Source organism: Apodemus sylvaticus, chromosome 8 (assembly GCF_947179515.1).
Source record: "Apodemus sylvaticus chromosome 8, mApoSyl1.1, whole genome shotgun sequence".
Classification (NCBI taxonomy): Eukaryota; Metazoa; Chordata; class Mammalia; order Rodentia; family Muridae; genus Apodemus; species Apodemus sylvaticus.
The window spans coordinates 76,109,873-76,123,237 of record NC_067479.1 but is presented as its reverse complement, the minus strand read 5'-3'; the positions used below and the strand labels follow the sequence as shown (position 1 = coordinate 76,123,237).

Below are 13,365 nucleotides of genomic sequence, written 5' to 3'. Positions count from 1 at the left end.
CCATTAGGTTTCAGCATACCATTTGTAATTATTTACAAAGAAAATGAAGCCAGGTGTGGTAACGTATGCCGTTAATCACAAAGCTCAAACTTAGATTAGTTCCAACACAGAGGCAGGGAGCTCTCAGTGAGTTTGAGACTAGCCTGGTCTTCTTAGTGAGTGCAAGGCCAACCAGGGCTATACAGTGAGCCATTGTCTTAAAATGAACAGCAAAAATGCTCAAGCTGAGCACAGTGGTGCACACCTTTAACCCCTGTACTGTGGAGGTCTCAGCAAGACGACTGAAGGAGAGCCCAGACTACAGGACACAGCCTAATCTCTCTTTTTCTCTTTCCTTTTTTCTTTTCTCTTTCTTTCTCTCTTTCTTTCTCTCTCTTTCTCTCTCTCTTTCTTTCTTTGAAACAAGGTCTTTCTAAATCATCTGGCTGTCTTAGAACTCTTTGTAGGCCAGATTAGCCACAAATCAGAGTCTCCTGTTTCTACTCCCAAATCCTGGGATTAAAGGCATGTGTTACCATGAATGGCTCTAAGGTTTCAAAAAAGCCTAATAGTGATGATAATAATTTTTTGTTTTTTTGGATTTGTTTTTTTCGAGACAGGGTTTCTCTGTATAGCCCTGGCTGTCCTGGAACTCACTCTGTAGACCAGGCTAGCTTCGAACTCAGAAATCTGCCTGCCTCTGCCTCCCAGAGTGCTGGGATTACAGGCGTGCACCACCACCGCCTGGCTGATGATAATAATTTAAACCAATCAAAAATAAAATCTTACTGCTGGCTGTGGTGGTGTGCACTTTTAATCCCAGCACTCAGGAAGGAGTTCCAGGACAGTCAGAGCTACACAGAGAAACACTTTCTTTAAAACAAAACAGAACAATAAAACCCCAAACAAACAAAAACAATAAAAAGTTAACAATTAAGGGTTGAAGAGAACTCTCCAGTAGTTAAGAGCATTGGCTATTCCCCCAGAAGACCTGACCGCAGTTCCTGACTTACACCTGTGTGTAACTCCGTCTCCAGGAGTTAATACACTTTCACACAGAGGCACGTGCAGGCAAAGTACTGCACACACAATAAAAAATAAGTAAATAAAACAAAAGGTTTTTGGGGGGGGGTTTATTTTTTTGGATTTGGTTTTTTTTTTTTTTTTTTCCTAGACAGAGTTTCTCTGTATAGCCCTGGCTGTCCTGGAACTCACTCTGTAGACCAGGCTGGCCTTGAACTCAGAAATCCACCTGCCTCTGCCTCCCAGAGTGCTGGGATTACAGCCGTGCGCCACCGCTGCCCGGTTTTTGGTCTTGAAAAAACCAAATCCAAAAAAAAAAAAAATTATTTATTTTTTATATGTGATTACACTGTAGCTGTCCTGGGATACCAGAAAGAGGCATCAGATCCCATTACAGATTGTTGTGAGCCACCACATGGTTGCTGGAATTTTTTTCTTTCTCTTTGAAACAGCATAAACTGGCCCAGGTTGGGCTCAATCTATACACTCCTCCTGTATCAGCCTTTTCCAGTACTGGGATTACAGAAAGGAGCCACACCCAGCTACTGCTGCTGCTGCTGCTACGGCTGCTACTACTACTACTACTACTACTACTACTGAGGCAGCAGTCCAGGCTGGCCCGGAACTCAGAGATCCTCTGCTTTGGCCCTGAGTACTGGGATTAAAGGTGTATACCACCACACCAAATTCTCCAGCAATTATTTTACTCTTATACTCACTCCACTAACACTGGTGCACAGTTAATGCTCAATAAATATTCTTTAAGTGAATGAGAAAACAGGTTTGGAAAACAGTGGCTTGAGTTGTGGTATAAACTGTCAAGCAGGAGAGAAACAGTTAAAGAATTTCAAGATCTAAGCATGTTATAACCGTTATGTAAACTTTGATTATGGAAAAGGAATACCAAATACTTTCCACAGTGCACTGTTTACTTCTGGGTGTGTATGTGAGGGGTGGGGGGGGGGCAATGTGTGCTTCTGTTATGAGACTTTCCTTCTTGACAAGAGTTCTCAAAGTTAGCAGAATCGCTTGGACTCAGTACTGCCCGTCTAATCAACTTGCCATCCTGTCTATGCCTAGTTAGGGTCCAAGCCACCTAGAACTCATTCCATCTGGGCCTCAAAGTGGGTCCCCAAATCCTGCAGGCTTCATTCAAGTCAGCACTGTTGCTCGCCAGTGCACCACTTCCCTGTTCCCGAAAGCAACTCAGACTCAGTTTCGTTTCATTTTATTTCAAGATTGCACAATCTATGGTCTGAATTTTTTTCACTTTTTAAATTTTTACCCAACACCACAGCGGAGAATGGAATTGCAGATAGGCGGTTCCGGGGCTCTCCACCCTGCTTCTCTTCCCACGCAGGCCTCCTTTTCTGGCTGGAAGAATCATGAATGTGTGCGGGGATCACCTGCTAGTTGCTTTAGTCTAGGAGTGGGTCTCTTTGAAACGAACTCTGGAGAGGTTTCCTGCCACACCTCTGGATGTGTCACCATGGAGACAAAGCTGCTGCCATTGGCTGGCGCCTGGGCTGGGGCTATAAAGGCCGGCCCAGCGAATAGTGCACTAACAGTCTTGACCGGACCCAGGCGGTGTCGCCGTGGAGCGGAAAGGGCAGGATTTCCGCGCGGCCGTCGGTGACACTATGGAGAACGAGTAAGTGCCGGGCCGGGGCACTCGGGTCTGCCGAGGGGGGACGGGCTATCGCTGAGAACTGGGAACTTAGCAGCTTGGGCCCAGAGAAGGAGCGAGTCTGCTGAGGATGCAGAGAGGCCTGGCACAGAGCCCAGTGGTGGACTCAGGGCTCCGGAATGGTGGGGCGCCAGGCGCCGCTGGCAGTCAGGCGCGGGAACCAGCGGTAGGGGCGCCCCGGAGCAGGAAGAAACAGGTTAGCGCAGTGTAGGCACTATCACCAGGAACATTGTGCCTCTGTGGTGTATGTGGATGTGTGTGGGAAAGGAGGCACAAGCCCTGACTACTTAATAACACAAGTTTCCGTTCTAGGGGTCCAGGTAATCCAGGAGATAATTATGTTGTGCTATCCCGCAGTTCTTTAGAAGGAAAATTGCTCACTTTCCACGACAGCCCCTCTCTTTCCTCCAAGCTGGAAGTCGCGTTAACAAATTAGGAATAGAGTCGCTTTAAGGCTGGGAAGTCTGTATTCCCTGACCTGCTTAGACACTTAGACACTCCTTCCTGTCCACTTAAAAAAATCTCCCTTGGTTTTGCGTCGGGAATTCCTAGATTGACTCATCAGCAGAGCTGTAAGGATCGCAGTAGCTTTAGGATGATCTCAGGTCCGATGTGTCCTTAGGGACTGTGAGCTATGGCTGGACATGGCCGGGTGGCCAAGCCTCATACTTCCGGCCCTTTAGGATGCTATCGCATTAAATTCTTGCCTACTTAATTGCTTCAGTTTGTCACTCTGTGGCTCTATCCATCCCTGCCCTACCTAGCTGTTTTACTGAGGATAACCTGTTGTGCTGTAGTCCTGTTCTGTTTCCTATAACATACTCTGTGGCAGTGTGTGACAAGGTCTTGCTCTGCTTCCAGGCTAGACTCAAGTTACCCTAATGCCTGGCTCTGCCGTGTAGCTGAGATTTAAGGCTTTCTGGTGGAAGAAAGAAAATTCTTGTGGACACCTTTTCAGTTGTGTTCAGATCATGTGCAGCTGCGTTCTTCCACTCCCTCCAGCAATCTTTGATCTTTGCAGTTGGCTGTGATGGACTTGGGACTGTGAGACGTCCAGGCTGATTAGGAGGCTTTCCTCTTCATTCTGTGTTGGAACCCTCAAACTTGCAGAGATCCTCCTGCCCTCCTCCCCACTGTTGGGATTTTAAAGGTCTGTCTCCCCACTCCCGGCCCCCAGCTGATACTAGTACTTGGTTATGAGTTCTGTACGTTGCTCTTTGCTCTCTGAAGGACAAAGTACTTTAGTGTGGGGAGAAGCAAAGATGAACGTAGGGAGAGAGGGAGAGGGAGCAGCAGGAGTGGGAAGATCGACTGTTACACAACAGAGCTTCCTAGCAAGTTTGGTTGTTTGTTTACTGTTTGAGACAGTCTCTGTACATAGCCCCGGTTCTTCCTGAAACTCTCACGGTAGTCCAGGCTGGCCTTGAATTCACAGAGATCCGCCTGCCTTTGCCTCTTGACTGCTGGGATTAAAGGCATGTGCCACCCTTCCTAACTTCTTTAACAAGTTTTTCCTCTGAAGAGATGGGCCTACAAACGTCTGTTTTAACCTGGTGTCTGCAGCCAGTACTAGCTTGGCATTGTATAACCAATGTTGTGAAATAAGCCTGGGTTTTGTGTTGTTTTGCAGTCATTTAGTTTCTTAGCTGTGAATCATAGCTCACACTGTAGAGACAGGAGGATCAGGGACTCACAGTCAGTTTGAGTCTGGCCTAAGTTACACGAGACTCTGTCTGAAAACAACAACAAACTCTAAAGAAAAAGAAAAAGTTTAGTTTCTGGTCTTGAATATATTTATACGTATACCAGCCCAGGTCCAGACACTGAATAGCTTTGTTAAGTCCATATGACAGAGATCTGTATCTGGAAATCAAAGAAACTAAGGCTCTCCTGTAGACTTCTAGGAGTCTTCTTATTACTTATTAATAAAAATTGAAAAAAATTGAAGGCTGGTGGTTATTCTGCAGGTAAGGTACTCGCTGCCAAGCCTGAGTTGGGCTCCAGTCTTGTGACCCACGTGGTAGAAGGAGATAACTGACTCGCCCGTTATCCTTTGACCGCCGCCACACATGCTGTGGCATGCTTTAAACACACCACACACACATACACACCAACTAAATTAAGTGTAATTAAATGTTTAAATTAAAAATTAATTGAATTTGGGCCCGGTTAGCAGAGCAAGCCCAAGGCACCCGCAGATATGCAGAAGCCTGGGCACTAATAGAGGAGCAAGTAAGTGGTGGTGAGGCAGAAGGAAGAGAAGGGAACGCTGTGTGCACGAGGAGGCGAACGAGCGAGGAGGGGCCTGCTGGGAGGGCCTGGGGCACTACCGAGGCCATGGTGAGGTCCTGGCCCTTGCTACTGCTGAGAACCATGTCTGGGTCTGTTACCACCAAAGCCAAGTGGATATTCTGGGCTGCCGCCTGGGGACATATTAATGTCCAAGGGCTGTGCAGAGCTGGCTCTGCCCCTCACTGGCTGCAGCACTCAGGAGAGCTGGCCCTGACCCTCCTCACCTGGGCAGTGCTGGAGGGAGAGCTGCCCCAGGTGACATGGTGTGAGTGGAGGAGCTGTAGACTCAGCTGCCACCCAGGCTCAGAGCCACAGCTTTGGATTGGCCCACCCTTACATCTACCCCAAGTACGGACTGCTGGAGCAGGGACGGGGAATGGGGGTGGGTTGTTGGTCAGTAGGCAACATAGAGAGACTCTGTCTCAAACAAGAGAGAGAGAGAGAGAGAGAGAGAGAGAGAGAGAGAGAGAGAGAGACACGAGCCTTGCCTTTAGGAAGGTCTCAGTTCTTCAGATCCCTCGCATTGATTTGATCACTGCATCAGAAACCTGGCTCTATTTCTATCAGGAGAGGTATGAGCTTCCTAGTGCTGGGGTTGGGGGCAGCTTAGCAGCACAGCACTTGAGGTGGGGCTGGCAATGAAGACAGGCTTTCATTAACCTTTGCCACTGTCAGGCTCTGGATGAAGGGTGTTTCTTGTCTGCAGAGACTGGCGAATGGTTGAATAATCAGGCTGGGCTTTCATCTCTGTCCTCTGCCTTAGAATACCTGTTAGGTTTTCTGTGCTAACAGCCACTGTACTTGTCCTTTAATCCCTAGGTTCACATACGAAGATTATCAGAGCACCGCCGAGTGGCTTCGTTCTCATACTACCCATCGGCCTCAAGTGGCAGTGATCTGTGGTTCTGGCTTAGGAGGGCTGACTGCTAAATTAACTCAGGCTCAGACCTTTGAATACAGTGAGATACCCAACTTTCCCCAAAGCACAGGTACAGCTGGAGGGTGGGGTGTTAGTCACTGTTCTATTGCTGTGGAGAGACACCATGACTAAGGCAACTTTTTTTTTTTTTTTTTTTTTTTTGAGACAGGGTTTCTCTGTGTAGCCCTGGCTGTCCTGGAACTCACTGTGTAGACCAGGCTGGCCTCGAACTCAGAAATCTGCCTGCCTCTGCCTCCCAAGTGCTGGGAATTAAAGGCGTGCGCCACCACGCCCTGCTCTAAGGCAACTCTTGAAAGAAAGCATTTGATTAGAGGCTTTCTTTGATTCAGGGTTTAGTTCATTATCGTTGTGGTGAGCCTTACTGCAGGCAGGAGACTAGAGCAGTAGCTGAGAGCTACACCTTGATCTGAAGGCTGAAACAGACACAGAGCTTGGCATGGACTTCTGAAACCTCAAAGTCCACCCCTAGTGACACAGGTCTCCAACAAAGGCCACACCCAATTCTTCTAATACTTTCAAATGTAGTGCCCCTTCCTGGTGACAAGCATTCATTCGATCATCTGCACCTGTGGTGGCCACTCTTATTCACACCACCACATTGGGCTTATGAGGAGTCTAATCAAGGAGATGTTTCTACTCTTATCCTAACATTTGATCAAAGACAAATGTAAGAGGGAAAGAGACATCACAGAGTCAGAATGACTTTAGCAAGAAATCCCTCTAGTGTGTGTGTTTCTGTGGGGAGGGTTGGGGAAGGGTGCTGAGCAAACATGTCCAGCCTCCAACCCATGGACTGAAAGGAAGAACTCACTCCCACTAGTGTCTTCACACCGAAGCACACACGTACACACCTTCAATGGAAGGGGCACCGGTCGCCCAGGACAAAGGCCTGTTTCCAGGTCATCCTTCATCTCCACCTCCATCTGCAGCCTAGGCATACAGAGCAACAGTAAGCACCGTGGCCACCATGTGGTTATGGGCACACAGGGTTTAATATAGGAGAACACTTGGCTCACAGTGGCCTTTGGAAATGTACAGTTAGCTCTGTCATCAGTGTAGCACTGTGACTGAAGCATGAAAACTTAGATTTATAAAGGACAAGAACAGACTTTTTCATTTCTCTTTATTTTAAAATAACTAACTTTTTGGTATCATCATCATCATCATCATCATCATATCTTCTTACCTATCTTAGCTAACTTTTGAAACTTTTAATAAATATTTAAAAGCCCTTTGGGGTAAGAATGGAAGACCAGAGCAGGGAGGTGTGGGAGTGAGGGGAGGAAGGTTACAGGGTTACACTGTTAAGAGAGAAGGGAGAAGGCAGACAGTAGTGACTTGGTCATCTGCTGCTCCTTCCCTCAGGACGAGAGCCCTGCATTAAGTGATAAGCAAGCTAACTTGAAGTTTATCCGTTTTTTTTTTTTTGTTGTTGTTGTTGTTTTTTTTGTTTTTTGTTTTTGGATTCTTCTTGATTCTAGTGCCTCTGACAGAGCCGTTCCTTAAAGGAATGTAGTTTTGGCCATTCATTGGGGATACTGCCAGATAATGGGGATGGTAGCAACGGTTAATCTGTGTGCTCCTATGACCCACATACCCCAGCACGGGTATTGTTTCCCACAGGACTGCTATATCGGTCAAAAAGAAAGAGTTGTATGGGTCTCAATTGAACCCGTCTTCTTGGTTCATCTTTAGGATGCCAGCATATGCCAGGAGCTCTGTAGCTGGAAAAAGGAGGTACACAGGGTAGTTAGAAGAATTATCATACACATTTCAAGAATTTGGAAAATCTTAGATGAGGCCTATAATTACTGAATTACTATTTCCAGCTTTGGTTTATACTTGCCTTTGCTCCCTTGCGTATGAGTTTCTCTGTTTGGAAAATCTTTTGCAATTCCTTTTGTTATATGTTCACATCAATGTTCTTCTCCCACGTCTCTAACCTCAAGGTACATTTGCACGATTATGATGATCAGATACTGCTGTTTTGTTGATTATATCATCATACATTAGACACAGTGAGTGGCTTCTAGTAAGTCCTAGTGTGTGTGATACAGGAAAGTATGCTCACTTTTCTTTTTGAAGCAATCCCACCACATATCCCTGGCTGGCCTAGAACCTGCTATGTAGTATAGGCTAGCCTCGAACTGACAGAGACCTGCCTGCTTCTGCCTCCTGAGTACTGAGAGAAAAGCGCACACCACTACACCTGGCATAATCATTTTGCTTTTCCCCTTTTCTGTCTGTAGTGCAAGGCCATGCGGGGCGGCTGGTGTTTGGATTCCTGAATGGCAGAGCCTGTGTGATGATGCAAGGCCGGTTCCATATGTATGAAGGATACTCGCTGTCAAAGGTAGATTGGGCACAAGCTTGCCTGGATCAGGAGGAAGATGGGCGGCCTGTCCTGCTTGGTCTCTTTGGGCTGGGTCAAGTTTTTGATCTCTTGTTCCATGGTTCATATTATGCTTGCCTTTGAGCTGGTTGGTGAGGTTTTGAAAAATCTTTTCTGACCTTTTGCATCTAAGGTGACCTTCCCAGTAAGAGTTTTCCATCTTCTGGGTGTGGACACTTTGGTGGTCACCAATGCTGCTGGAGGACTCAACCCCAATTTTGAAGTTGGAGATATCATGCTGATCCGTGATCACATCAACCTGCCTGGTTTCTGTGGTCAGAACCCTCTTCGAGGCCCCAACGATGAAAGGTACACACCTTTGACCTCTTGCTCTGGATGCAGAGAGTCTGGCCTTGACCAGGAGTTGGAAAAGAAAGTTCACTTGGTGCCATTTATCTGAGATAATCCCACCTGTGTTCTAGGTTTGGAGTTCGTTTTCCTGCCATGTCTGATGCTTATGACCGGGAAATGAGGCAGAAGGCTTTGAGTGCCTGGAGACAAATGGGGGAGCAGCGAAAACTACAAGAAGGCACCTATGTGATGTTGGCAGGCCCCAACTTTGAGACTGTGGCAGAGAGTCGTCTGCTAAAGATGCTGGGAGCAGATGCTGTTGGTGAGAAGGGGGATTTGGTGATTTGATTGGTGGTTTGAGGAAAGGATCTGGTAAAATAGCAAAGGGGAAGGAGAGGTGATGGATTTGGGGGAGGATGAATTAGAATACTAGGAAAGCAGAGACCACAGGCTTGAGCTTACAGTGTGTCAGTACGGCCACCTTCTCAACCTGTGGCTGAGGTAGACTCATTAATTGTCACAAAGCACAGAAACGGATTGTGTTGGCAGAGAGTATAAGAAGCGAGTAAGGCTGCCTGAAGAGAAGGAGGGCAGCAAATGCTCAGCACGGATTTAGCTGCTTTGGATGCTTTCTGAAATTCAGTGGACATATGAGAGTGAGGGTGAGGAGACCCGCACCATGAGTCATTGTCTCTCTCCCCACTTCAGGCATGAGCACAGTCCCAGAAGTTATCGTCGCGAGACACTGTGGGCTCCGTGTCTTTGGTTTCTCACTCATTACTAACAAGGTTGTCATGGATTACGAGATCTTGGAGAAGGCCAATCACAAGGAAGTTCTGGAGGCTGGGAAAGCAGCTGCACAGACACTGGAGAGGTTCGTCTCCATTCTTATGGAGAGCATTCCTGAGTATGGCAACTGACTGGCCGTGGAGTGCACCGGGGCTTCCCTGGTAGGGTCCAAGTAGCTGTCTACTTTGGTCCCTGGATGAGGTCACTAGCCTCTGTTCTTAGATTCTAGCAGAAAGGACAGAGGAGGGTGCTTACCCTTCACTTTCCCGGTGTCCTACTGTTCTGGCGCCTGGTCCTCTTGCTTAGTTGCCTTCTCAAACTAGCTTTCATTCCACTGGAAGAGCTGGAGCCCATTCCCACAACACGGGATATATGCCTTCAAACAGTACCTTCAACATCTTGGAGATGACAGACATGTTCTGGGCTCAGTCTGCTTCCCCTAAAGACCAACCCAATACCTCTTGGATTGTATTTAGTGTCACAGTGTTTTGAGAATAAAGAGATCAGATACTTTCCTTTCGTGTGTGATTCCGTATGAAGCTGGGGCATCAGCCAGGAAAGACCTTGGAGACCACATGTCCCAAAAGCATCTAAGGATGTGTTGGTGGGTGAGGAGCAACGGATGAGGGAAAGATGGTGTGTGTGTGTGTGTGTGTGTGTGTGTATGTGTGTGTGTGGAGGGGATGCGACTTTCAGACTCGTTCCTAGCCTTCATTTCCCATGTGCTCCATTTACTTTGAGTATCTGCGTCTCACAGATCTTACTTCTCCTCCACTGCCTTTTTTTTTTTTTGGCTTCTTTTTTTTTTTTTCCTCTGCTCTGATTTCTCAGTCATGTTCTTTCCCATCCATACTGACAATGCAGCAGCAAATACCCTTTTGTCTGCCACCATTTGTCACGCTGCTGGCCACATTCATTCCAACTCCAGTCAAGCCCCGAAAGTTGGTTCACACTATTTCTGCTTAAACACCATGGAATGGCTGTTCTTGGCTGTCAACTTGGATGTTTACTACATCTGGGATAAAACTCAAATAGAAGGCACAGCTGAAGGACTTTTGCTTAATTAGAAATGGAAAGGTCTACTTTTAATCTGGATCTTTGAGGTAGGAAGACATATCTTTAATCTAGATCTTGAGTTGGAAATATTCACCTTTAATCCAGTTCTAAGCTTCTGCTGGAAGGCTATCTAAGGAAGATCATGGAAGAAGGAAACTTTGCTCTTTGCCTGCTTACTCTGAGCTTGTGCTACTGGAAAGTCCATTCCTTTGCTGGCACTAGAGCCTGCTTCAGGATTCTAGCTTATACTGAACAACATCCACTTGAGACATCCAACCTCATGGACCAAAAGTTCAAATAATTTAGAAGTGAAAATATACCCTAGAGACAACATGAAAATTATGAAGGTAGTGACTTCTGTACAATATCTGCCTTCCAGTCTCATCCAATAATAAACCACACCACCATCCTGTGCTAAGATGAGAGATAAATGCTTGAACAAGACTCCAGCTAATCAAGCAATGTATTCAAGTGTGTGTCACCCATTTACAGCATAGATACATCATTCAAAATTTGTTCCAGCTAATCTGTTATGGAAGATAAGCTTTGCTATCTGGTCTGTCTCCAGGATGATTGTGTGACTACAGATATTTCCAACTTCTTGCAGGGACCCAGCGTTTAAAGGGGAAATGTGGGTGAGAGGAAAGGGGAGTTCTCTCAGTTAACATACAGTTTTTTTTATACATCAGTCCCACTTTGTGGTGTTCAGGTTTCACTCCTACTCCTTAACTTTTGCACAAATTGGTAACATTTACCTGCTTCTGTTTTCCAGCATTTTAAATATTTGAATGTTTAAGGAGCTGGGAATAGATCGGTCAGTAAAGTGTTTAACTTGAAAGCATGAGGGACCTGGGTTTGGTCCCCAAAACACAATAAAAAGCCAGGCATGGTAGTGGTTTCCGTTCATGGGTCCAGTGCTGGGCAGGTCAAGGAGGATCCCTGGGGCTCAGTGGGTCCAGGAAGGTCAGATTTCTGGGTTAAAGCCTGGTAGAAGACTATTCCCAAACAAATGAAGGTGGACAGTACCTGAGGAATGTTACACAGGTAGTCCTCTGACCTCCATATGCACACACACACACCTGTACAAACACGATCATGGCCACACACACATGCACAAACACACATACAAATAATACCAATGGGTTTAGGTGCGGCTAAGTAGGGAGACATTAGCACATGCAAGGCCCCCAATTCTATTGAAGAATCAAACACCAAAGTCAACAAGCCATGTCTAGCTGAATGTAGTTGTGCCCACCTGGTAATTTCAGTGCTCTGGAGGCTGAGCCAGGAGAGCCAAGAATGTGTCAAATCTGTATTACATAGGACGTTTGAGCTTAGCCTGGGCTACAGAAATCCAGTAGGAAACAAAAGAGTAAACACTTAGATCAACTTAGTAAACAAAAGAGTAAACACTTAGATCAACTTAGTAAACAAAAGAGTAAACACTTAGATCAACTTAGTAGTTTTCTTTTTAGTTTAACATTTTCAGCGTAGGAGGGGTGGGCATGGAGATGGCTCAGTGGGTAAAGGTGAGCTGCGGAGCCTGAGGAAAGAAACAAAGGGCCCCAGGAGGGATTTCAAACTCTGGCAATCCCAGCACATGAGAAAATGAAGCCGGAGGATCATCACGGGTTCAGAGAGACCATATTTCAAAGGACCAAGAAAAGGGCAAGGCAATGAGGTGGCTCAGTGGGTAAGGGCACCTGCTGCCAAGGCTGAAGACCAGAAGAGTCCCAAAACCAGAGAGGTGAAAGAACACAACGGATTGTTGCAAGTTGTCCCTAGCGGTCACACACATGCTAAATCAATAAAATGTAATTTTACAAACTTACTATGGATAATGCAATCACATAGACAAAAAAACTAAGCACTAACTGGGCATAGTGGTACACACTTTTAATTCTAGCACTTGGGAGTCAGAGACAGGATGATCTCTGAGTTCAAGGTTAGCCTGGTTGGTCTACATAGTGATTTCTAGGATATCTAGGGATATATAGAGAGAGACCCTGTCTCAAAAAAGCAAAGCAAAAACACCTAAGCATTGAAAAATATGTGGATGATGGAAACTCACCATGACAACCAATGTTCTAGTTTTGTTTGCATCCATTCAAGATTTGTAGAGATAAGATGAATACAATTTTTTCTCTTATTATACATGCCAGTGAGTGTATAGACATGCTGCTCTAGATCATGCTACTTTTAATCAACATATTTTAGAGATGTTTTATATCAGTTCATTATGTGTTTCCCTGATAGTTTAAAGTCAGTACAGCTAAGAATATATTTTATTGCTTTAGTGTTTTGGGGAAAGCAAAGGAAATATGAACAAAACTCCCAGAAAGAAGCTGCTCTTCAAACTGAACCTTCTTTAAGGCTGATTGACTGTTTAGAGCAGTGGTGGTAACCTTCCTGATGCTGAGACCCTTTAATACAGTTCCTCAGGTTGTGCTGACCCCCAACCATAAAATTATTTTTTTGCTACTTACAAAATTACATAACTATAATTTTGCTACTGTTATGAACTGTAATGAAAATATCTGATATGCAGGATGTCTGACATTTGACCCTGTGAAAGGTCATGCAACCTGTAAAGGGCTGGGACCTCAGAGGTCGAGAACCATTGGTTCAGAGCTTTAGTGATTGTGAAAAGTGTGGACTGTAACAAGTCCAGAGCCAAAGAGCCATTCACTGGCCTCCTTTGCTGCTGACTGACAGCTCGGTGCCACTAGGAAATCCCTTGGAATATACAGACAGCCTGACTTCTCTTTGGACTATGTTAACTTAGCAGACCAGCATCTTCCACTGACCCCAATCAAAACAAAACTTCAGAGAACATCTAAGACCTGTAGTGAAGGTTTCTTTACTTGTTGTAGCCTGCTTCTTTGATGTCTCTACCAATGTATTTGAAAAGTGTCT

At 45.8% G+C, this 13,365-nt stretch overlaps 1 protein-coding gene across 1 annotated transcript; it reads left to right on the top strand.

Annotated features, from left to right (window-relative positions):
• The first annotated feature begins 2,538 nt into the window (after positions 1–2,538).
• On the top strand, positions 2,539–9,908 carry Pnp (purine nucleoside phosphorylase). Its single transcript, XM_052191603.1, has 6 exons — positions 2,539–2,653; positions 5,801–5,970; positions 8,171–8,274; positions 8,447–8,622; positions 8,736–8,926; positions 9,313–9,908. Exons 1-6 carry the CDS (start codon positions 2,643–2,645, stop codon positions 9,522–9,524), a joined length of 864 nt encoding a protein of 287 aa, XP_052047563.1. The 5' UTR covers positions 2,539–2,642; the 3' UTR covers positions 9,525–9,908.
• Positions 9,909–13,365: the final 3,457 nt, after the last annotated feature.

Bases quoted from the DNA above. Each gene is read 5' to 3' on its own strand.
- Pnp (XM_052191603.1), top strand. The intron at 5,971-8,170 runs GTACAGCTGGAG...TTCTGTCTGTAG, and splicing joins CAACTTTCCCCAAAGCACAG to TGCAAGGCCATGCGGGGCGG. The intron at 8,623-8,735 runs GTACACACCTTT...CCTGTGTTCTAG, and splicing joins CGAGGCCCCAACGATGAAAG to GTTTGGAGTTCGTTTTCCTG.